General features: G+C 49.8%; 2 protein-coding genes across 2 annotated transcripts; one reads left to right on the top strand and one right to left on the bottom strand.

Annotated features, from left to right (window-relative positions):
* Positions 1 to 2,236: 2,236 nt before the first annotated feature.
* LOC119391226 (glutathione S-transferase Mu 2) lies at positions 2,237 to 16,472 on the top strand. Its single transcript, XM_037658900.1, has 4 exons — positions 2,237 to 2,334; positions 12,952 to 13,165; positions 15,302 to 15,493; positions 16,284 to 16,472. Exons 1-4 carry the CDS (start codon positions 2,237 to 2,239, stop codon positions 16,470 to 16,472), a joined length of 693 nt encoding a protein of 230 aa, XP_037514828.1.
* A 6,884-nt stretch (positions 16,473 to 23,356) lies between these two features.
* On the bottom strand, positions 23,357 to 24,103 carry LOC119391225 (beta-1,3-galactosyltransferase 5-like). Its single transcript, XM_037658899.1, has one exon. It carries the CDS (start codon positions 24,101 to 24,103, stop codon positions 23,357 to 23,359), a length of 747 nt encoding a protein of 248 aa, XP_037514827.1.
* Positions 24,104 to 24,454: the final 351 nt, after the last annotated feature.

Below are 24,454 nucleotides of genomic sequence, written 5' to 3'. Positions count from 1 at the left end.
TCACAACTTTTTTAGGCTCACCAATTCAAATCTGGTCACAAAGTTCACAACGGTTTATTCTTCTATCCGAAACGAACGTCAAAACACAGCAGTAAACAAAGCCACAGGTGCGTTCGAAGCCGTAAGCACGAAGATTAGGCAGATCCGTGTATTACCCATCATTCCCATGGTGGATGAACGATCGCAGCGCCAGAGTTCCCTCTAGGTATGCTACTCTAGGTAATTGTAGGAAACTCTATGATAGGAGGGCGCCGCACGGAGCGCGTAGAAACTACCGCTTGCCATCACATGCTTTCTCCCATGATTCGTTGCTTTCTCCCAACTTTCTCGCAGGACTGCGGCGACCTATTTTAACCTCCTTGGCGGCGACCCAGCCATGCGTGGTCTCCATGGTCGCCGTTCGCTCCTTCGCGATTCTCTGCTGCCTTTGTTAACGAGATGGCTGCCATGAAACGGAAGAACCTGCTGTTGTCCGCGAAGCTTGCGGTAATCAACAAAGTCGAAGGCGCAGAAGTCTGACGTCGCCGCTGCGTACAGCATCCCAATATGGACGCTGAGTATGATATTGAAGAACAAGGCGGATATTAGGGCGAAAGTGGACCAGAAGCTTCCGTCGCCCGACGACACAGCTGCGTGTAAAAATGTTGATGCGCTGTTTACACCGATAACGAATTTTCTCGCGTATAACCTGCCCCTGCATATTACCCTCATCCCCGACTACAAGCCGAGGAATATTAAAAATGAAAGAAAAAGTATCCCCGAATACTGTCATGAAGTCGGCTTTTTTGCATTACGAGAAAGCAATGCCGTGAAGCCAGCTTGCGCACAGAAACTACGGTAAGTTCTTCAAAAGTTTTATGTCGAATTGTACGATGTATAGAACTAATTCCCGTTTTTCTGCGAGTTCGATATATGTCTACACTCCTTTCTTGCGGGGCCATTGTAGTGGCGAACAGAACACATATGGCACTGTTGGCGCTTGGCCCACGACGTGAAGACGACGACCCAACCCTGAGCGGTTTGTGGCTATATATAGTGCGGTCCTAACGCTGGGACTGCGCAACGCTGGTAGCTTTACTGTGATAGTTAAACACCATTAGCATAAAAAAGGTCGGGTACAACGTTAGAAGTCGGATAGACCCCGCCCAGATGAAGCAAGCGCGGCAGGCGCTCGTCTCTGCGACTAAAGAAACAGTCCCGCTCACGCACTCGCATAGGCGTGCGCACGAAGGGGGCAGGGGGGTTTACTCATAGAGTTAATATTATATTAACTCTGCGGGTTTACTCCTCGCACGAGGAAGCGAACTTTCTTCTCTTCGGGCGTTTCGGGGTCTACGTGACGGAACAGTCTGGTTATCTCTTCCGTGGACGGCGGCACGTTTTCGGTGAGAATGTAATGTCTTCCGTGAGCGTGTAACACCTTAAAGTGTGAACACTTTAAAATCAGAACTGCTCATATTCAGGCATCAATTGTGGACATCATTAATAACTTCGTGCGGCATGAGGAAGAGTCTTGCACTGCTGCAAGAAAGACGCTATTCAAGCGGGACTTTTCTTGAAGGAGCCAACAGCTTTTGGGAGATAAGAACCATTAATACGGAAGGCCCGAAATCGCGATCGCCGGAATTCAAATATAAACTGTAATGTTTACTTTCGCAATCATTTCTTTTGTGGGATGACGAATTACGGGCAGTTAATATTCCTGAGTAGCTGTGCGAGCTTATCATAACTGACTCAAGGAGTTCTTCAAACATTCGATTTATAATGTTGTTGAGTGCGCAGCGTTCTTGTTTCTGAATACAGAACACCCTCGATCGTCTTGTTTCTTGTTTAGATCCAATTAATTGCAAATAGCGTTCAGCAAAGGTGTTGCACAGACTGAGGCTATTGGCGACAGTTTTGCCGAAGTCCCAGCCACGATTTTCGTGCTATGCAACAACGAAATTAAACTTTCCAACCTTAAAACAAGCCATGCCCGCCATACTACACACTCGAACGCCAGCGGCTTCGACTTCGTCAGGTACTTATATTTCGGCAAAAATCGAGGGAACGAAAAGTAGCCAGAAAGTAGCCAAGTAGCCAAGATGTTCTTTATGCCGCCACCGGTCTAAAAAATTAGCGAAACTTGGCAACTCTGCTGGTTACTTAGAAAAAAATAACTCAAAGCCAGCTGATTATTGGCCAACTGACAGTAGTAGGGATGATTCATCGAAGAAGAAGACGAAGAAGAACGGTGATGGCTCCTCTAATATTGGGCTACTGGGCTATTCGAGGCCGGGCTCAGGCCATACGAAATCTACTGGCCTACGTGGGAGTTGAGTACGAAGACAAGAGGTACGCGTCCACCGTTTTCAAACACAACAAGAGAGCGGCGCTAATCGGCGGGGCTCTCGTGTGTTGTCAACGCCGCAGACACTCCTAGTTCGTTAACCGAGTGATGAGGTTTACTTTTCCCAAATATATACGGGGACTATGGGACTATAAACAATTATAAGCTTCAGATATCAACGGCTCGGGCATATGGCAACCAACTACGTTAATGTATTTGCTCACTGTACACCGTTCCAATCATGCAAGATGCAACGCTGCGAAGGGTTTCGTGACTTTTTGAAAAAGCTGTGTCCGCACCAGGAAATGTGCCTTGGTTCGTTCTTTACTCTTTATGCGAACTGGCATGAAAATAAACTCGTTTCGAAGGGCTCCTAACCAGCCTCTGAAGATACACAAAACTTACGTGTTATTCTTCATTTGGCGTTTCTCGTTGTGGCGCACTTCGTGTACTCCAGAACGGTGATTCACGTGACGTCATTAGGGTCATAGGCGTGCGCAGGGTTCCCCATCAGGGGGGGGCGAAGGTTCATCGCAGCGCCCCCCCCCCCTTCTAAATCAATGTATGGGGCAGATTTTGCGCCCCCCCTCTTAGGTGATTAGGGGGGGCGGCCGCCCCCCCTACCCCCCCCCCCCCTGTGCGCACGCCTATGATTAGGGTGCATACTCTCTATTGGTCCATATAAGAGAAATATTACTTGTGAATTGTCTCCTACCCTGCTTTGCCATGCAGTCGCCCACCCGTTCGTTCTTGTTGCAAATAAAATAGACAGAAACCTTCGGTTCGAGTGAGAATCGAACCCAGGCCTTCTGCGTGACAAGCAGGTGTTCTACCACAGAGCCACGCTAATTGCTTGAAACTACATGAATGTCATGTAGTGGAAGGAGTCTGTAATAGTGGAAGGAGCATGTACTATTGTGTGGCAGAAGCCCAGAATCGCGCCAGGCGCCAAAACATGTCAATTGCGCAACGAGTGGGTGTTTTAAAGGCTCACCCATGGCAAAGCGCTCAGGCATATTTAATCATCATCACCTACAAAAGCATCAACAAAATGATCAGCTGCGTTCGTGGGTTAGCGTGCTACCTTGCCAACACGTAGTGAGCACTTCGCTCATTAGCAAAAGGAAGAGTATTTACGGCGTATTGGGCACATAACAGCTGTACATGCAGTAGGCATTCTAGGATAGTTTGAAACGGCCGATGTAACGCGCACAGTCGTTCGTTTTCTTACGGCACGGTTGAGGCATGCACCGAGAACCGAAGCCAGGCTAGCAATTGAGAAGGCGATACGCACGGGGCCCGATTACGCTATCGCGTTCTACTCTAGAAGGCGAAGCTCAAGCATCCTTCAAGTTTTTAAGACAAGAGTGTCAACAGTTTCTAGGAATGACAGCGCACGCATTGCATATACAACACACAGATCAAAGGATTGGAGAACAGCTGTAGTTACTTGATACCGTAGTGTCGCCATTAGGCGTAGTGTCACCCTATAGAAGGCGTAGGCGTAGTGTCACCCTACAGGGTGACCACCTTCGTAATAGCGAAATGCGGAACCCGCTTACCGGGGGTGCAGCACGGCATTTACTTAACTGCAGTAATTCATTTTCCAACATTTGGCGAGAAGTTATCTCTTGCAATATTTTGTCATCTTTGAAACAGGGAAATAGAATGACCGAGAGAAGCTGAAGTTCAAGTACATATCTGCGTAAACAAAACTGTATTATGCGCTACTGTAATATCCTCCTACACACAATACAATGATTGTTATCAACGTAAAAGTTATGTAACTTGAAAAATAGTTACACACAAAGCAGCTGTGGCTTAGTTCACGCACGTTACTGATTAACATCCGGGGATGCACTCGACGCCGCTAAGAAGCATTCGTCGCTTGAAGCTCTCACATCCTCAAATGGGGATGCAGCTGAACTCAAATCGCTTCCGGTCAGTAAAGTGTGAAAATTTTGAAGATATTCGTATCTCTTGCGAGACGCGGAACAATGGCCTTCAATGCGTGACGGCATGGCCATCATCATCATCATCACCATCATCATCATCACCACCACCATCATCACCATCAGCAGCAGCAGCAGCAGCCTGTCTACGCCCACTGCAGGGCAAAGGCCTCTCCCATGTTCCGCCAATCAGCCCGGTCCTGTGCTTTCTGCTGCCACGTTATACCTACTATAAAGAGGTTTATTAGCGGCGACGATACTCAACAGCGACAGTCAAGGCGGGGCCGACTCTCAGCGCGAGTTGCGTTCTCTTCGAAAAGAGCCGAAGAGAGCGACCCAATAGGAGGTGTTCGAGAGGACGACCCATTACCAAGTTCGATCTCTTCGCTACAATTACCCCGGGTACGAAAAGGGAGCCGCCTGGCGACCTAGCAACTTGTCACTATGAGGGGGTCGTGGTAGGGCTTCAGGCGCTCCACGTTGACAATGTCGCGCCCTCGACGGCGCATGTCCGAAGATGGTTCTATGGGTTCGATCAGGTAGTTGACCGGGGATGTGCGTTCGACGATACGGTAGGGGCCTTCGTATTTCGGCAGTAGTTTTGAAGAGAGGCCGGTTGCAGTGGTAGGGACCGAGAGCCATACGAGCGATCCGGGGAGGAACGTGGACTCAGAAGTGGTGGTGCCACCGCGAAGGCTCTTCTGCCGCTCTTGTTCGTGGGTTGTAAAGGCCTTTGCAAGCTCGCGACACCCTTCAGCAAGCCTGGCTGTGTCAGAAATAGGCGCACAATCAGATGGATCCGGCTTGTAGGGAAGGATTGTGTCGATTGTGTGCGACGGGTGCCTGCCATACAATAAGAAAAAGGGTGAGAAACCAGTAGTGCTCTGAGGGGCGGTATTGTAGGCGTACGTAACGAAGGGCAGAATGGCATCCCAATTTGTGTGGTCGGCGGCGACGTACATCGAGAGCATGTCGCCGAGCGTGCGGTTAAAGCGTTCGGTGAGGCCATTCGTCTGCGGATGGTAAGCAGTAGTTTTGCGGTGAACAACGTTGCACTCTTTGAGAATGGCTTCGACGACTTCCGACAAGAAGACACGGCCTCGATCACTGAGCAGCTCCTGGGGTGGACCGTGACGCAGCATGAATCGGTGGAGCAGGAAGGAGGCCACATCGCGCGCTGTAGCCGCAGGGAGGGCGGCAGTTTCAGCGTATCGCGTGAGGTAGTCTACAGCGACGATGGCCCAGCGGTTACCAGCGGACGTCAGAGGAAGTGGCCCGTACAAATCGATGCCAACGCGCCCAAACGGCCGGTCAGGGCAAGGTAGAGGTTGCAGACCTGCCGGCGACAGGTGCGTTGAAGTTTTGCGGCGCTGACAATCGATGCAGGAGCGAACAAACTTCTGCACGTAGCGGTACATTCCTCGCCAAAAGTACCGTTGGCGAATGCGGTGGTAGGTTTTCGATACCCCAGAGTGTGCACACTGCGGATCAGAGTGGAACGACTCGCATATGTGAGAACGGAGACTGCGGGGTATTACTAGTAGCCACTGGCGACCGTCGCCGTCGTAATTGCGTCGGTGGAGGAGGTCGTCGCGAACGGCGAAATGGTGGGCTTGACGACGCAATGCGCGAGAGGATGGTGTGGCCGATGGGTCGGTCAGCAAGTCTATCAGTGAGGCAATCCATTGATCCTTGCGCTGTTCGGTAGCGATGGTGTGAACGTCGATTGAAGCTACAGCTATGTGAGACACTGAGCTGTGGGCATTGTCGTCAGGCAAGGGAGAGCGGGACAGGGCGTCGGCGTCAGCATGCTGGCGTCCGTTGCGGTACAGCACACGGATGTCGTAGTCTTGCAGGCGAAGTGCCCACCGGGCGAGACGGCCTGAGGGATCCTTCAAGGATGACAACCAGCATAGTGCATGATGGTCGGTGACGACATCAAAAGGGCGACCATACAAATAAGGTCGGAACTTCGTAAGGGCCCAAATGATTGCCAGGCATTCTTTCTCCGTAACGGTATAGTTGGTCTCAGCTTTAGTAAGCGTACGACTTGCATATGCCACGACGTATTCCGGGAACCCAGGTTTGCGCTGCGCAAGGACAGCGCCGAGGCCAACACCGCTGGCGTCCGTGTGTACTTCTGTAGGGGCCGTAGGGTCGTAGTGGCGTAGTATCGGAGGAGACGTCAACAAACTACGGAGCTTTGCGAAAGCGTCATCGCACTCTGACGACCACGAATTGAGGGGCCCGTTGCTGCCAAGGAGCTTCGTCAGCGGCGATATAATAGTCGCGAAGTTGCGGATGAAGCGCCGAAAGTAGGAGCATAGTCCTACGAAACTGCGCAGTTCTTTGACCAACGTAGGTTTGGGGAACTCTGACACGGCCCGAAGCTTGGCTGGATCAGGGAGAATTCCGTCCTTGGACACGACGTAGCCCAGTATTGTCAGCTGCCGTGCTGCAAATCGGCACTTCTTTAGATTCAGTTGTAGCCCGGCGTCGCTCAAACGCGTCAACACATCCCGTAGGCGTTGAAGATGCGTGGAGAAGTCCGGGGCGAAAACTACCACGTCGTCGAGGTAACACAGGCACGTGTGCCATTTCAAGTTGCGCAGAACGGTATCCATCATGCGCTCAAAGGTCGCGGGCGCATTACACAGCCCAAACGGCATGACGTTGAATTCGTACAAGCCATCCGGCGTGACAAAGGCTGTCTTCTGTCGAGCGTCATCAGCCATGGGGACTTGCCAGTACCCTGAGCGCAAATCAAGCGATGAAAAGAATTCTGCTCCTTGCAGGCTGTCAATGGCGTCGTCTATTCGAGGTAGGGGATAAACGTCCTTACGGGTGATCTTATTTAGTCGTCGGTAGTCCACACAGAACCGCACAGAGCCGTCCTTCTTCGCAACAAGAACGACAGGAGACGCCCACGGACTGTTTGAGGGTCGAATAACGTCGCGGCGAAGCATGTCGTCGACTTGCTCGTTAATTACACGACGCTCTGCTGGAGATACGCGATATGGACGTTGCCGCAGTGGTGGTTGAGCGCCAGTGTCGATGCAATGGGTGACAGCAGACGTGCGGCCGAGAGGAGTTTGCGCGACATCGAACGAAGAACGAAATTCTTCCAACAGGCATAGAAGCTGGGAACGCTCGACCGACGTAAGGTTGTCAGCAATCGAGGAACGAAATACATCAGCGGATGACGAATCAGATGTGGAAACAGCACTGAGCGTACGGGAGCTGGCGCTGTGCGTGTCACCCGGTGCGTCCATAAGTTGTGCGTTTTCGAGGGGTTCCGCTCTGCCGAGACATTCCCCTCGCACCAACGTAACCATGAACGGGGATGGGTTGGTCACAAAAATATCCGTGTCGCCCTGAGTGATTTCCACGGTCGCAAATGGCACCAGCAAGCCTTTCCTAGTGAAAACGCGGTCACATGGAGAAAGAAGTGCAACGGCGTCGCAGAGACCGGTGCAATAGACTGACACAGCCGTTGACGAATTCGCAGGAACTGTGATGTCGTCTTTGACGAATACCTTGGTCGCAGCCGATGAACTGTCTGCCAGCGTCTGCTCGCGTGGGAACTGTCTGCTCGCGTGGGACCGAACGTGGCCGCATCGGTGACAGCGAGCGGCGTCGTGGTGACGGTGAACGGCGGGTAGATGCAGCTGGGCGAGACGGCGGCGACGAAGGCATAGGTGGGTCGTAATACGGCCGGTTCGACTGGATGGGGGCAGGTGACACGTCTCTAGGCGGCTGCACGCGATTGCAATAGCGCGCCACGTGGCCGGCGTAACCGCATGCGAAGCATATCGGGCGGTTGTCAGGTGTGCGCCATCGGTTCGCTGGGGCAGGGCCCGCCCATGGTGCAGGACGGGATTGACGGGGCGGCAACTGATAGGACTGCATGGTGGGCTGCAGTCGTGGCCTGTGCGTGACGTCGGCGTAGGCTACCGGTACATCAGCTTCGAAAGAGTGAGGTCGAGTGGAGGCTTCGGCGTAAATGTGTGGGGCAGCCGTAGCGATTGATGGGGCCGGTCTTGCGACAACTTGGGCGTAACTCAAAGGAGCAGGAGCCGGATGGTGCTGGTGGTACTCGGGCATGACCGCCGCGATTTCCTGCTCAATTGCTCGACGGAGGGGAGGCAGAAGGGTAGTCGACGGCTGTTGAGCGTACCGAGGGCGAGCAAAGTCCAGCAGAGAGAACTGGCGCGCGATTTCCTCGCGCACGAAGGTCTTGATCTCTGCGAGCAACGCGGAGTGGTCGGGTATGGTCGACAAGCCAGCAAGCTCGGCGTCGCGTGATGGAGAGCGACGGGTCATCGATCGCTGCCGGCGCAGCTCCTCATAGCTTTGGCAGAGCGTGATGACGTCTGCCACTGTGCTGGGGTTCTTGGCGAGCAGCATGGTGAAGGCGTCGTCGTCGATGCCTTTCATGATGTGCCTGATCTTGTCAGAATCGGACATGGTGGCGTCGGCTTTCTTACAGAAGTCGAGGACGTCTTCAATGTAACTGGTGAATGATTCACCGGTCTGCTGAGCGCGTTCACGTAAGCGCTGTTCGGCCTGGAGCTTACGAACGGCAGGTCGGCCGAACACGTTGATAATGGCGGTCCTGAAGTCGGACCACGTCGTAAAATCGGATGCGTGGTTGTTGTACCACAGGCCCGCCACACCCGCGACGTAGAAAACCAGGTTAGTCAATTTTCCGGCCTCGTCCCATTTATTGGGGACACTCACGCGCTCGTAAATGGCGAGCCAGTCCTCCACGTCGGTACCATCGGCGCCAGTGAAGACTGGAGGGTCGCGAATACGAGGGACACCGGGACATGTCGGTGCGGGCGGGGTCGTTTGCTGGGAGGCGTCTTGAGACATGGTAGGCGGCAAGGTACGGGATCGAAGAGCCAGGGGCATCGAACGAGGGCCGAAGTTGTTGTGAAGGCTCAGCACTCTCCACCAAATTATAAAGAGGTTTATTAGCGGCGACGATACTCAACAGCGACAGTCAAGGCGGGGCCGACTCTCAGCGCGAGTTGCGTTCTCTTCGAAAAGAGCCGAAGAGAGCGACCCAATAGGAGGTGTTCGAGAGGACGACCCATTACCAAGTTCGATCTCTTCGCTACACTACGAACTTCTTAATCTCATCTACCCACCTAATTTTCTGTCTCCCCCTCACGCGTTTGCCATCTCTTGCATGGAATCCAGTCAGTTACCCTCAATGACCACCGGTTATCCTGCCGACGTGCTACGTGCCCGGCCCATATCCATTTCTTCTTCTTGATTTCAACTATGATATCCTTAACCCCCGTTTGTTCCCTGACCCACTCTGCTCTCTTCCTGTCTCTTAAGGTTACACCTATCATTTTCCTTTCCATTGCTCGCTGCGTCGTCCTCATGGCCATCAGGGATGCCTAAATCAAGGGTTAAAGGGACACTAAAGGCAAATAATAATTTATGTCAGAGTGAAAGCTCAATGTATGACAACTTCTAAAACAGCAATATTACCAACAGCAGTGCCCTACTTATCGAGAAATTAAGCTAAATGTATCACATGATGAGCGCCATGAGTGGGACATTTTCGAAGTGATCCCGATGACGTATGAGAGTCTGCCTACAATAAATCCCTAGTAATCAAACTAGCAGCAATAAAAAAAAGAACCTTCGGTGCATCAAAAGACGTAATAAAATGCTGTTTGTTCGTTTCCGTTTGACTCATGGAAAAAAGAACCTCTGTGGCGTTGCCATGGGGAACGGCGTGCGTGGTTAAAAGGTTCCGTTTTCGCCGAACGACGCTTCGCCCGGCGCCCTGCTTCGCTGACGCGGTCGCGTCTCAGTGTTAGTTTCGGGATCGCGTACTGCCGCGTGTGTTTTGCGTGCTCGTGAAAGTCGCAGGTCCACCACAGCTTCGCCGCCCGACACCGCACTGCTGGTTTCCTCGCTGCTGTCGGGCTCGGGAGAGTCGCTGCCGAGGCTGCTATCGTAGTACGCAACGACGCCGGCACTACGAGCCCTCAGCAGCATACCGCGTTCATCGAGGCTCAAGTCGCTGAATTGGAGCCCAGCGTCGCGAGCCAATGACTCGTTGTCGAGTTCTCTGTCCACATCTATTGCGGCGATTGCGGCAAGCTTCGATGGCTTCGATGGCCGTTGTTGTTGCTGTGGGTCCCGCTGCTTTCGCTCTGCTGCTACTAGTGTCGGCGGCCGCGCAGTAATGGCGGGCAACGTTGGGCATGGCAGCATTGATGTATGAAAGTCAGATTTCAGGCGGGTGATTTGAAGTGCGCTAACGCGATGCGGGCCGCTAAAACGTGATTTTATTTCAAAATAAGCACTTCCTTGGCATAAAAGTAGCACTACGAGGTTTCTGGGCCGCTATTTCAACAATCAACGTCGACTTATTATTTGCCTTTAGTGTCCCTTTAAAGGGACACTAAAGAGCAAAACGTTTTTTCTCATATTAGTAAAGTACTCTTTCACGATACCAAAAACACCACGCTTGCTGCGAGAAGACGCTTGGTAAGCGAGAAAACGCGCAAAAACAATATGTAGGTGGCGACGCCACCTTGAAGTTTCCGCACCATTCGCCGTGACGTCACATATTTTGACGGCGCCTACTTGGGACTACGTAGTTCCTAATAGGTAAAAATGAAGTACATTGTCCTCTGAGGGGGCCATAGACTTAACATACCAAGTTTGGGACAACTTTGTTGAGCCAATGGCGCCAAAATACAATAAATATACTTTGAAATCCGCGACGTCACGCGGGGAGATTTCGGCGCGAAATTTAAAAATGATACCTTGAACTTGATTTTATCCTCGATTAATAAACCTATGATGGCGAAATTAACGACATTAGAGTTCTCAGAGCACAATGTATCGATCTAAACCGATTCATTGTTTCTCTTTAGTGTCCCTTTAACGCGGCAGCACTTGGACAAGTTGGTTGGCGTGCAGCCGGACTGGGACAGAATCGCACACGAGTCACGACCAACACTCGGAGAACAACAGGAGATGCAAGCACTTGTTGTTAAATGCTGGCTATTTTCGTCACCCAGCCTTATAATTATTTACACGCTTTACGCTGAGAACGGTAAGCTAATGAACCAAAGTACTTGTTCGGTTCAGTGCGTTTGTTCACAATGCTCAATATCGTTTCACGGTTCCTCTACACACCCGCGCTGGCAGAATAAAAAATTCAAACAGTTCCGCTTCGCGGACACCGATGAAACAGCGAATCTGGTGGCGTTCTCTTCGCCAGGCTAATGTATTTCTATGTTTTGCAAGTCTTTCAGATATGTTGTATAACTGCTCTTTATTAAACACTTTTTGTTAAGCTTTGACGTGGTAGTAGAGTTTTATTGCATCTTGACCATGCCACTCTTATACACAGGTTTACAAAGAAGCCTTCGCTCAAGATGCTCCTATGTTGTATCCCTGCTCTTTATTAAAAATAAACACTCTTTGTTAAGTTTTGAGGTGGCACACCTTTTATAACCACAAAATATCTCGTCAGAGCGGTGTGACTGCGGTAACGCGCAAGCCATTTGTTGGGCTAACTGTTGCCTTCTTGCATTTTAGTGGAAGTTGTGTGTAGTGGCATTTACCAATTTATGCGGCACACGCGCGTTTATGATGACGATAGTTTACTGATAGGGCGCGCAGATTTCTGTGGCGCAAGTGTTGCCTTCATTTTTAGTCGACCACTGGGGATTAGTGGGATTTACCCAATGTCTGTGGCGCATACCCGTTTATGATGCCCGCAAACGTTACCGCGGATCCCGGACATAAAAGGCTCGACCAGGAACAGCTTCGGTGTAAATATATCTGAACCTCATGTGAATCGAGTGTTTTATACCAGTGGTATAGAAAACAAATGTAGAGGGATAATACTTTCTATAAGGTTTTGTTCAAGTGTTTCGTGGCGGTGGAATAAAAGCCAATCCAAGCACAAGACGTGAAGCCGATATGGAGGATTTCACGCACCAGGAAAATTCTTACTTTGCGAACCTTTAATGCCGAATGGCCGTTTTGGCGGTCGCGGATTGCGCTTTGCGTTAGGAAAGCTAGAAATACGACCAGAGACGCCGTGCCGACTCTGCCCTCCTCGATCACATTACGTGTGCGTGTATTCCGCACCGGGGACGTTTATCTAAGGGATGGAGGAGTGAGGACCCCCCCCCCCAAAAAAAAAAAAAAAAAAAAAAAAAAGAAGAAAACCCACAAGCTCGCTACACCACTGCTCTGCAGCCACCGAGGTTGACATGTGCAGCTCGGCGCCCGAATTCCTGACCGAAAAGGTAGCGCGGCCGTATACCCCGGATTGGCTCCCTTCCGTTGCCTTAATTCCTTTTTGGGATAAATAAAAGTTATCTCCTTCTGCACCCGACGACAATGTTCGAGGGATAGAGTTTCCTGCAGTAAAACGCCACGCTTACGCATTACGTATACAACTCTCAAAGGAGATTCTGTGAGGACCTCAATTAAACCTATATAGAGCAAGGTGCGCACTAATGCAGTCTAGGTGATCGAAATTAATCCCCAGTCGCCCACTAAGACGTGCCTTCACATCGTATCGTGGTTGTGTCGCGTAATGTCCTCGACTTTACTTTTTTCTAAAGAGTGGTGTGATGAGGACCACCACGCTACATGTGGTTGCTGTGGTGTGCTCAGGTACTGCCACGGCCAAGGAGCGGTACCATCTCGCGACGAGTGGTTGGCGGTGAAGTACATGTTGGGCCTGGACTTCCCCAACCTGCCGTATCTTATCGACGGCGAGGTGCGCATGTCGCAAAGCTTGGCCATTCAGCGTTACCTGGGCCGGAAGCATGGCCTGGTACCCAAGGGCGAGGAGGTCGAGCGACGGGTCGATATGCTCGAACTTCAGGTATGCACGGCGTGTATATGCGGCGCTGTCCTCATCCTGATAGCCTACGTTTAGTTTGCCGAAGCTCTGGAACACCTGATACCGATACAGATATCGTGACTGTTTTGGTGACAGCTTCTTGCTGTCAGCAAATTTGCGTATCTCGCGTTCAGATATTATTCCACAACAGTTACTGTGTCTGACGTCGCATTACTGCGTACACTTCACGGAAAAAAAATCGCGGGTTGTCCAACGCACTCAGCAGAACAGACGCGAAGCGACACTTCAGTGAAATAAATGTAATTGCTCTGTAAAGAGGCACGTAATACGCGGAATATAATACGTATATACTGAAAACACATTCACGCACTACAGCATCTGTTTCGCTGCAGGCGCTTGAATTAAGCAGTTGAATAATACCCAACCAATACTACTGCCTTTCGCGGCGTATTTTTGTCTGTGTATTCCTCTCTCCAATTAACGTGGCAAACTGAGTGAGTTCATACGCTAAAATCACCGAAAAAAACTGCAGACACTCCACCGCGGAGCTGTCTATGTATTCGAAAGCATGGTGTCTATGTATGCGGATGGAACCATCGATCGTGTGAGCGTGTGGGAGCCGAAGGTTCAGCCATCTGAACATGCAGGGTATCGAATCCTCGACCTTCGGTGTTGTCTGTTTCGCACACTCGGCCTTTCGAGTGCGTAAGCACTCGAATCCTCGACCTTCTGAGCATGTGGGCGCTGTAACTCTGTAACCTCATTTAATTGGGCATGTGGGAGTATAATCCCGATGTTTCGCATGGCGTTTAAACTCCTGGTGGATTCTGTTGCATCTTTTCTTGACGTCAGCGACACGATTGTGCTATTCGAGCAATGATAATGCGTGCGTGTTATTTTTGCTCTCATTTTATCGCAGCTGTCGGCCAATTAAGTATGGCCATAGGAATCATCATGCCCCTTGGTTACGCCAGCAACAATTCACTCAGCGCTATAGCCGTCAGTGATCGGCAACGGTATACCGGTGTACAGGCGTAGCTAACTCTTGCGTCGTAGATGCATCGATTGATGATCGCTAAATATTGCTTTACGCACTAATTTTGTGTCCGATGCATACTGCGGCGCCCCCATGCGGAAAGTTGAGTGCTGCGGAAGCAGAAAATTATTTTCGAAGTGAGTTTTCCAAAAACATTCTATTCTAATACGAAAAGCGACGACACAGGCCGTATCGCTGACGGAACTCCACTGATACTGAGCGGAGCTGGCGTTTCCGCAACACAGCAGCAAGTGCTTATAGCCACATCATCGCTTCATTTTATAGATGAACACTGTGTATATAAGGTATAGACGAAGAATCTCAGACTGAACTTTTACATTGAGGGCGTCGCATATGGCAGCCAGCGGAGGCTTGGCCACGGCCCATGCGAGTCAAGCTCAAACATAGTGAACCTAAGAAATCGCAGTTTTGCCGCAAGGGCGAAACAATGAATGCGATAGCCACAAATTGTCATGTTATACGAAGTAAGGCCAGCAGCTAACTCTTTTGGATCCGATCTCGCGTAACTCAACAAAATGCTGATTAAAAGCAAATGCGGCCGCCCCAGAAAGCGAAGCTGTTTTCGTGCCGTCGATCGTCTCAGACACAAAGTAAGCGCTGAGAGCACACCACGTATACGAGTCGTCTAGCGATGTCTATCGAGATAGCTAGCACGCCAGCGCTCGCAACCGCGCCCATGATCAAAGTTCGCAGTTGCTGCTCGAGCGACGCACCCCCCCCCCCCAGCGGCGTCTTTTCACGCTCCTTCACCCGACGAAAGACGAACGGGGCGTTTCCGCTCTGCTTAACGAGCCATTGACGCCAGGCCTCGCATGCGGGACGAAGTTATCGCGCCTGTGCTCTTCGTGCGACGGAGATGGCCGGCTCTTTCCATCTCCGCTTCAGCCGCTCTCATCCTCAGCGCTCGGGTGATTTTACTAGCGCGTAGAACATACGATGATGCGCGAAGCGATGTTATCAATTTAGACTTTATACGGAGCATGACGGCGAAAACCCGCCGAGAGTGTCCCTGTAACTGCTATCGCAATAATATCAAAAAGCCGGCAAAAGGGTGGAAAACGCCCAATCGACTTTCTGTTTTTTTTTTCTTTCGCCAGCAGATCATGGACGTGGCGACGCAGATATCTACCCTCTGCTACGACCGGGACTACAACGACGACAAGCGGCGCAAGTTCCTGGATGACGTGGCTGAAATCCTTCGCCAGGTCGAGGCGTACTTGATCAAATACGGGCCTTTCGCTGCGGGCAGCAGAGTCACTTACGTCGACTTCCTGCTCTATGAAGCCCTCGAGGTTGGTGGTGGAAGGAACCGGGAGCAAAAATCTGTGCTCGCGTGCGGTTGTAATCAACAGTTTACCAGGTGCTGAGCAAACAAATTCCCGCTCGCATTTTGTCCGCGGTGTTCGGAAGTATATCTTGTTAGACGGCAACCGATGAGAGCAAAACTTCTGACAGCGACAGCCCCCATTCCTGATGAGGATTAAAGTACGATGTCTGATGGGCTGCTGCAATGGCTGACGTCATATTATGTTGCAGAGTTGAAAACGATAAACATAAATAACTTGGAGTGCGCTCTAAAAAAAGACATTGTTTTAGTTACTAACTGGCGGTTACTAAACGCTTGTCACATATGTTGCAGCTCAATAAATAAATGATTCGCACGCCAAAGTGCGCGCAAAATAGTTTTAACAGCTATCTCTTAAGGAAATGAAAGTTCCGGACCTAAGTTAAAAAAAAAAAAGTGGGAAAGAAGCCTTACGAAGGGAATCATTGAAATATCGTAATCTGTAACGTATTAGTGTTTTGTGAACTGCTGACTCTAGCACTGAAACCAGAAAAGGTATGCCAAGCTTTAATTCGAAATTATGGTTACAACGCTCCGCGAGAGATCGAGTCCGCTCGACCCAGGTGCATCTTACAGGTAGCCGCTGCGCTTAAGTTACACCGCATTCTTCAACATTTATGGACTCTCACGGGGTAAGGGTAGGTCAGTAACGAATGCGACTAGTTGGTGTATTCGTACCTTGAATAAGGACGAGTCGCCCATTCTTACGCAGTTTACTTATGCCCATTGCTATGCAGGTTATCAGGATGCTCGGCCCAAAATCATTCCCTACGAACTACGCTCTTCTGGTAAAATACTGCGAGAGGGTCGCTGCCTTGCCCGGGCTCAAAGAATACCTGGCCTCGGACCGATTCAAGGCCTGGCCAATATGCGCCCCCTCTGGAAATGCGCTGGGGGCGCGGCAAACGCCTCCCACTGATGGCTGAAATATTTATCTCTGGCGCAGTGCTGGAGTCAGTCGCAATAAATAAAGAGGACGCGCCAGATAACATCTGGCGCGCTACGAATTTGATTTTTGGAAATGGCCTTTGAGAAGCTCTTGTGTGAGTACACGTTAGTCTGAATTACGCCGGCGATAAGTGCTCGGAAATTCAAGATCCGGAGCTGCCTCGATATAAGAAAATTCATTGGAGCCAAATGATCAATCAATCAATCAATCAATCAATCAATCAATCAATCAATCAATCAATCAATCAATCAATCAATCAATCAATCAATCAATCAATCAATCTGTTTCGTTTCTGTATTTCTTTTACACGGCAAAATGAAACTAAGTGATAGGAAAAAAAATTCTATTTCGTCGCAAGTGCGAAGCACTTAGTGCGATAGCAACAAATTGTAATGTTATACGAAGTAAGTATAGCAGGTAACTTTTCTGGATCCGATCTCGCGTTACTACGAAACTCTGGTGCAAGGGAGTACGGCCGCTCTAGGGGGAGAGGTGGTATTCGGGCTGTCTGTCGTCTCAACGCGTATAGCCTTATACGTTGTTACGACCGTCCCCAGCATTGGGGCTCTTTCAACGTTTGCGAACCCGTCAAGGAGATCGTCGACGCATTCCAGGGGCAGCATGCACTTGAGACGACCTCGCTGGCAAGCGAGAACAAAGGTCAACGGACCGGTCTTGCGCGCTAAGGACCGAGTAGTCGTCGACCCCTCCCCATCTCCCCATTCAGGCTCTTCCCCCTCGCCGGGAGAATTCTGGAATCTGCCGTGTGCAAGGTCTTGGTGCTGTGAGCTCGTGACCATATTTGGGCATCGTTTGAGGTTTCGTGACCATATTTGGGCATCGTGTTAGTTTGTGCCCTCTCCAAGTGTGGTGTCTTTCCCCTCCCTCGTGGGCAAGGCGCCGAGACGACCGTATTGGCTGAAGATGCGGACAATGCGCCCACGGTTGACGACGCGGCACTATAAAAGGCCGAAGACGTTCTGTATGTGTCCCTTGTCACTCGTCACGTGTCACTTGTCTCTTGATCACTTGATCATTTCTAACATGTAAATAAATCTCTGTCGTTCGTACGAGCGCCTCTTCTCTCTGAATTGGCGGGACGAAGGGTCCGATGACGGAGGCCAGCTACCAATGATGAGACCCGCAGGACCCGGAGTCCCAACAACGTGCTTGTACAGCACGTATAAGGCTATACGAGTCGTCTACTGATGTCTGTCGAGATAGCGCTCGCGACCATACACGCCCTTACGATCAAAGTTAGCAGCTGCTACTCGAGCGACGCAGCCCTTCGCCGGCGTCCCTTCATGCGCATTCACCTGAGGAAAGACGGGCGAGGCGTTTCCTCTCTGCTTGAGGAGCCATCGACGGCAGGACACGCACGCGCGGGGTGACGTTATCGCATTCGCCCTTCGTGCGACGGAGATGGTCGGCTCGCCTCAAGTCTGCTTCAGCGGCGTTCCACCCGAGCAATCGCGCGGTTTTACTCGCGCGTGCATGCGATGGTGCGGGGGGCGACGTTATCGATTTGGGTCTCATGCGGAACATGACGGTGACGGCAAAAGCCCGCCGAGAGTGCCCATATAATTGCAATCGCAATAAAAGCTGCTTTGCTACAGTTTGACAGAGCTGCTATCACCCGTACAACAGTAAAATATTCATGCGGAAAATGAACAAAAAGATAAGTTTGTACTTTTACAGTTTCACAGATATAGGTGAACTGTTTCACAGAATATATACGTAACATAATATAAAAACAATAAATGCACAGAAAAAACAGTCTAGCAGATCTCACGCACTGTGGGAATCGATGTAATGCGAAGCAGTCAGCAAGGAGCTACATACATCGCATTCTTTGTCTTTGATGCAAATGAAGGCATTCGTGCCATGACATGTAGTTCACTATCGCGTGTTTGTCATGCATACATGCCTGTACAATCTGGTACATACCATGCTAATGAAACATATGTTCTGGTATATACAGTGCATGACCTGTCATTTATGTTCGTCACGCATTCATGTCATGCCATATCAATTTTGGCATATACCCAGTTTAAGAAATTGGCCGGAAGTGCACCACGACAGTGTCACGTAAATCAAGCCGTATATGACATGCATGTCATTATTTTCATTGTAGGACCCGTCATTTATGTTTGCATTGCAGTTATGTCACTCCATAGCAGTTTTGGTATATACCCAGTGAATGAAACGGCCGCGGGCGCACCATGAGCATGGCATGCAAATCGTGCCGTACATGATATGCATAGCATAACTTGCATGTTAGCACCTGTCACTCATGCTGGTCGTACAGTCATGTTTCCATACCAATTTTGTTATATATTCAGTGAATGAAACGGCCGCGAGAGCACCATCAGCGTGGCATGTAAGCATAGCTCAGCAAAAAATGTGGAGCTTACTCGGGCTCACTCACGAAATATATTTTGTCCTTAGTGCTCACTCGGACTCACATTCACCAAAATTTTCCTCAACTGGACTCAGTCGGACTCGGACTCACCAAAATATTACTAACTCGGACTCACCCAGACTCAAACTCACGGCTTCATCTGAGTCTGAGTGAGTCTGAGTGATTCGACTCATGAGTCTGTTAGCGGATAATTAGCTTTTTCGGACATGGTGTCAATGCTTTTTTACACCATTTTCTTGCATAATCTATGCATTTGGTGCCTTTGACCTCCTATTTTCAAATACGGGTTGTCAATGGTTGCAATCTAATAAGGAAATTTTTATTGAAATAGGTGACTCACATGAGATATTTTTATCAAGAACTTCCCGTTAAAGATATTATGGGAGGGGGGGGGAGAGGTCATGACACCCCCCCCCCCCCCCTCCTTGTCACTTCTGCCTCTGATCAATAAATATTGATGTGGTGTATGAACGCTAGTGCGTTGAAGTATGTGTGAGTAGACGTGAGTATAACGTGAGCCGACATAAGGCTTATAGTAATGCTGATGTTGATTAGTTACCACCATAGGTCGGTAAAAAACGCCAGGCCTGCGCGGAAAGCGCAGCACAGTCACAGCGAAAGCTGGAAGAGCGGCATTCTAGAGCCCGGTATAAACTCTCTTGTAGTTACTAATAAAAGTACAGTAGCAACGTAACCACTACGCCACAAATAATTTTTGTGAAGTTGGGAAGCACCCACCACGATATTATTCGTCATTCTGCGGAGACGCGAGGTACCATCTGTAAGGCATTATGTGCACTTTGTAGATGCGACGGTTGATGACGACGAAGAATTATGGCTGAGCCCTTTGTAATGGGTTGGAAGCTTTAACCGACCCACTAGTTACGTAAGTCGCACTGTGTGAAGCCCGGTCGTTATTTAACTCTTCCACCACGCTTTATGACATACGTTAACGTGAGAAAGAGAGAGACCTGAGACCTGAGGAAATGAATCATGGGAGCCTTATTGGCTTCCTGGGCAACCAATAGAAGTGCGCTTGCGAGGAACAGACTACGCTATAAATCATCATAATTTTTGTGAAGTAGGGAAGCTGCCACTATGCAATTCCTCGTCATTCTGCGGAGAACCGTGGTACCCGCTAAACACCTGTAAGGCATTATGTGCACTTTGTTGATGCTGTGGCTGATGACGATGAATAATTATGGCAGCTCTCTTTGTAATTGGTTGGAAGCATTCAACAACCTACTCGTTGCTCAATTCGCATTTGTGACGCCTGGTTGCAGAATTCGCGTTGTGTGATGCATGGTTGTTATTTCACTCTTCTATCACACTGCATTACTTATGTTAATGTGGTTCCTTCCCGACATGAAGCTTGTATAGGGTGTTTTTGCAAGGCAGTTTCAAGCACCGGCATGGCTCTGAGCTAGAATATTGGGCTCCCACGCAGAGGGCCCAGGTTCGAACCTCGTTCCATCCTGGATATTTTTTAGGGGCGAAGCTCCTAAAGCCGCGGGTCTGTCCATCCCTTGTGTCTCGTGGTACGTGACCGCCTAGTTCTTAGGGTGTGGGTCGTTCCCTCCTCTGTAGTAGTAGTATGTAGCCACCTCGCCCGATCGGCAAGGGGCGAGGTGGATCGGCAACGGGCGAGCGCCGATCGGTAAAGTCCCCCTCCTCTCTCGCCTCGCGACGCCGACGCTCCGCGCTCGCGGAGCGTCGGCGTCGTGATGTTAGGTTGTTTCTGATGCTAGGTTGATGCTAGGTGATGCTAGGCTGTTACTACGTTGATTCTCAGCGCTGAGAGGTTCGAGTGAAACCAAAGTCAGTCACAGACATAGGCCTGCACAGGATTCCCCTTCGGGGGGGAGGGGGGGGGGACGAAGGTTCATCGCGGCGCCCCCCTCTCTATTAAGTCAATGTATGGGGCAGACTTTGCGCCCCCTTTTTCTTAGGTTACCAGGGGGTGGGGGGTGGGGAGGGTCGGCATGCATTCAGGCAAACACGCGACCATAGGTCGGCGAAAAATGAAGCTCACTCAGACTCACTCATGCAATATATTTTGCATTTACGACTCACTCGGACTCACACTAACCAAAATTTTCCTCATTCGGACTCACTCGGACTCAGACTCACTGAAATGTTTCTCAACCGGACTCACTCGGACACAAACCAAAATATTGCTCGCTCGGACTCACTCCGACTCAGACTCACGGATCGATCTGAGTCTGAGTGAGTCCGGTTTTTTGACCATAGTGTCAATGCTCTTTAACATCAATACCTCATATAACTGGTGTTCTACTTGGCGCGTTTTCATCTCATACCTTCAAATACGAGTTATCAACGGTTAAAATGCAGTAAGGACATTTTTATCGAAAGAGATGACTCACACGGGATATTTTATCAAGTCCTTCCCATGAAAGATTTTGTCAGAGGGAGGTCAAACCCCCCTCCCCTCTCCCCCCTCCGTAACTCACGCCTCTGGTCAATAAATATTGAGATGGAGTATGAACGCTAGTGCTTTGAAGTATGTGTGAGTAGACGTGAGTATAAACGTGAGCCATCTCAAAGCTGATAGTAGTGCTGAAGTTGAGCTGATAGGACCATAGGTCGGCAAAAAAATGTGGAGCTCACTTAGACTCACTCATGAAATACATTTAGCCCTTAGGGCTCACTTGAACTCAGACTCACCAAAATTGTCCTCATTCCGACTCACTCAGACTCAGACTCACTGAAATTTTTTTCAACCGGACTCACTCGAACTAAGACTCACGAAAATAATACTCAGCCTGACTCACTCAGACTCACGGCTCGGTCTGAGTCTGAGTTTGTCTGAGTGAGTCGACTCATGAGTGAGTTTGCCGACCTATGCACGCGACATAAGCACATATACACAAACAAATAACGTACTGAAGAGAGAATAGCGCTTACCTGTAGATCACATTTATTACTGTCTTCGGCCAACGAAACAACGGACGCAGCACGCTCGATAATTACCAGTCTTAGACAGACGAAGCATCACCAATGCAGCTGGTTGAAACGGCCGCGAAGCGCACTAAAGATGTCCCTGTTGCATTGCCTCGTGGCCGATTTGCGGCGGATCGCGCAGGTTTGCGAGTGTCTTTGCTTACTGTATCGCCAGTTACACGGCACTCACATACAAAACACGATTCGACCACGCACGTCATCAAAGCGCGGAGCGTAAAACCTGGTTAAATCGATGAAACAAAGAGCAGCACAAACGCGACTTCAACCACCGCACCAACCGCCTCGCAATCGAATGCTCTTGCCGGTATACACCTCAAGCTGTGCAACACCTGAGGAGGAATGACGCCGTCCCTGATTCGATCAAGTTGAAGTGGCGCCTGGAGGACGCCACATTTGTGACTCACCCCGAGCTCACACATCTCTCTATGCGGCCTCACTGGAGCGGCCGTAGCATGCTGTTCTGTGAACTTAGCGGCAACTTTTTCTCCCGTGTTGGCGAATTGATAACGGTAAAGCGTGTTTGTTGCAATGTTGTCCCCTGACGTTTGCTGTACTTTACTGCCAGTTAATTTTAACGCGAAAAAAAAAAAAACTAGACAAGACGACAAGGAAATTCGGATAAATTGTATTGCGCGTCCTGGAAAATATTTTTCTCGCGCCACGGAATGGTTGTTCGATCGCATCGTTAGTTTAATTTTGTCGGTTGTCGTTTGCTCACAGTACTTTATCGTGTCGCCATTTACCATCTCCTGCATCTTCTCCGCTATTAGCGAAGCTTCCCGGGGGCCTTAAAAAGCAAAATAGATATAAGAGCAACTTAAGAAGTTGTTTAGCACAAACATTTAACCAACATAAGATGTTATTTCGTTCTTGTGCTTCTGCTGATGTGCCTTTTATGTGCCTTCTTAAATTACGAACTCCAGTTTTAATTCATACGCCACCATCGCTTGCTTCAGTATACCGCAACGTAAAACCGCTGCTTCTATGATTTGCTTTTCTGCGGTGCTTTAGCTTTTAAAATGGCTCGCTACTGTCAATGTAACCTATATGGGAGAGGAAAATGAACAAAACACAAACATAAAATTGTTGTAACAGCTTATAAATTATAAGTTACTTGTCTTTTTATGTCGTAAACGTTACCGTAATTAGAGTATATGTTCGTGCGTGCGTTTGTATGGGTGCGTGCACATATAAACATGCAAAGTTGAAAACAAAAATGCCCGAAACACAGACCCGCAATCTGGAATACCTCCCTCCCCATTAGATAAACGGAAGGGAGGCCGGTGGCCCTGGGAATAGAACACAGTACCTCCACCACTGGAGGAAGACACCCTATAGAGGACAACACACTGAAAACACGTCCGGTTTATTAACGTCCTACATTTCCCTTTCTTGCCCTCTCTCATCATCATAATCACCACTACCACGAGTCACTCATGCATCACCACTGTAGATGGTCACATATTTTGATTTTGACGCAGCACACTAGACCACAGCCGGTAAGCTCTCTCGAAAAGTCTGGGTGTCAGACCCCAATGAAAGAACACAGTCTTTTTGCCAATGGAAGTCGTTCTGTAGGACGGGAAGATGTTGTACATGTGTGTGATGTTCACCAAAGTTACGTTCTGTGCCATCCTCAGCAGCCCCGTAGAGTAGACGTCATCCACCCAAAAGAACGGAACCCTGCTAGTTGCCTCACCCAACAGAGACAGCACGGACGCCTTCATGAGGTAGGCGGCGCCGCTGCAGAAAGGAGGGTACGTCTCATTGGCGTACTCTTCTTTTGTGACGAACCATTTAGATTTCTTGGTGCGTATAGGCTTCAGGTGGATTGGCGGTATAATGGCGCAGTGGATAGTTGCAGCGTGGCGAGTGTCGGTTGCGGCCATGTGTCGCTTGACGTATGATGCCAGAAGAAACGCGTTGACAATGATGTCGTCGTCCAATTTGACGACGACATCTGTCGATGAAGTGAGGCAGCGGTTAGCAGCGAGCCACTTTGTCGCACCGATGAACTTCAAGGTCAGATTTCGGTAGGTGTCTACGTGGTCCAGCAGCACCAGGTCGCCTTCGCGTTCCGCCTCCGCACGTAGCTCCATGCTCAACTCCGTGTTTGTGGTCTTGCCGACGAAGAAGGCGATGGTGGAGTTCGTGAATGTGGCGACAGCCGGATTGCCAATGGTATAGCGCAAAAACCGACGCATGTGGAAATTATTCGGAGCGGTGTGAACATAGTAGAGCATCCGAAGTGGAGATCCACAGGCGTTTTTAACTTTCCATCAAGGTATGCTCGTAGCGTTTTTCGCACTCCTCAGTGATGAGGGGGTAGTGGTCACGGCGGACACTGGCGCACGAAAGGTTGTCTTAGTGGGGGACGATGTATTGGTGTCTGGCTCGACTGGTACTGACTGTAAAGTCGGGGGCTCGACGGAAGTGGGCTGTGCTATTGAAATTTTCAAGCTATCAGAAGGAACAGCGGAATTCGGCTGGGCTATTGAAGTCTTCAAGCAATCAGAAGGCTCAGCGGAGCTGGTCTCAGCCGTTGAAATCTTTAA

Source organism: Rhipicephalus sanguineus, chromosome 4 (assembly GCF_013339695.2).
Source record: "Rhipicephalus sanguineus isolate Rsan-2018 chromosome 4, BIME_Rsan_1.4, whole genome shotgun sequence".
Lineage (NCBI taxonomy): Eukaryota > Metazoa > Arthropoda > Arachnida > Ixodida > Ixodidae > Rhipicephalus > Rhipicephalus sanguineus.
This window is presented reverse-complemented; position numbering and strand designations above follow the sequence as displayed.

Coding starts and splice junctions, on each gene's coding strand:
- LOC119391226 (XM_037658900.1), top strand. CDS start 2,237: ATGGCTCCTCTAATATTGGGCTACTGGGCTATTCGAGGCCGGGCTCAG. Junction 2,335..12,951: donor GTTGAGTACGAAGACAAGAG/GTACGCGTCCAC, acceptor TGGTGTGCTCAG/GTACTGCCACGGCCAAGGAG. Junction 15,494..16,283: donor TGCTCTATGAAGCCCTCGAG/GTTGGTGGTGGA, acceptor ATTGCTATGCAG/GTTATCAGGATGCTCGGCCC.
- LOC119391225 (XM_037658899.1), bottom strand. CDS start 24,103: ATGCGTCGGTTTTTGCGCTATACCATTGGCAATCCGGCTGTCGCCACA.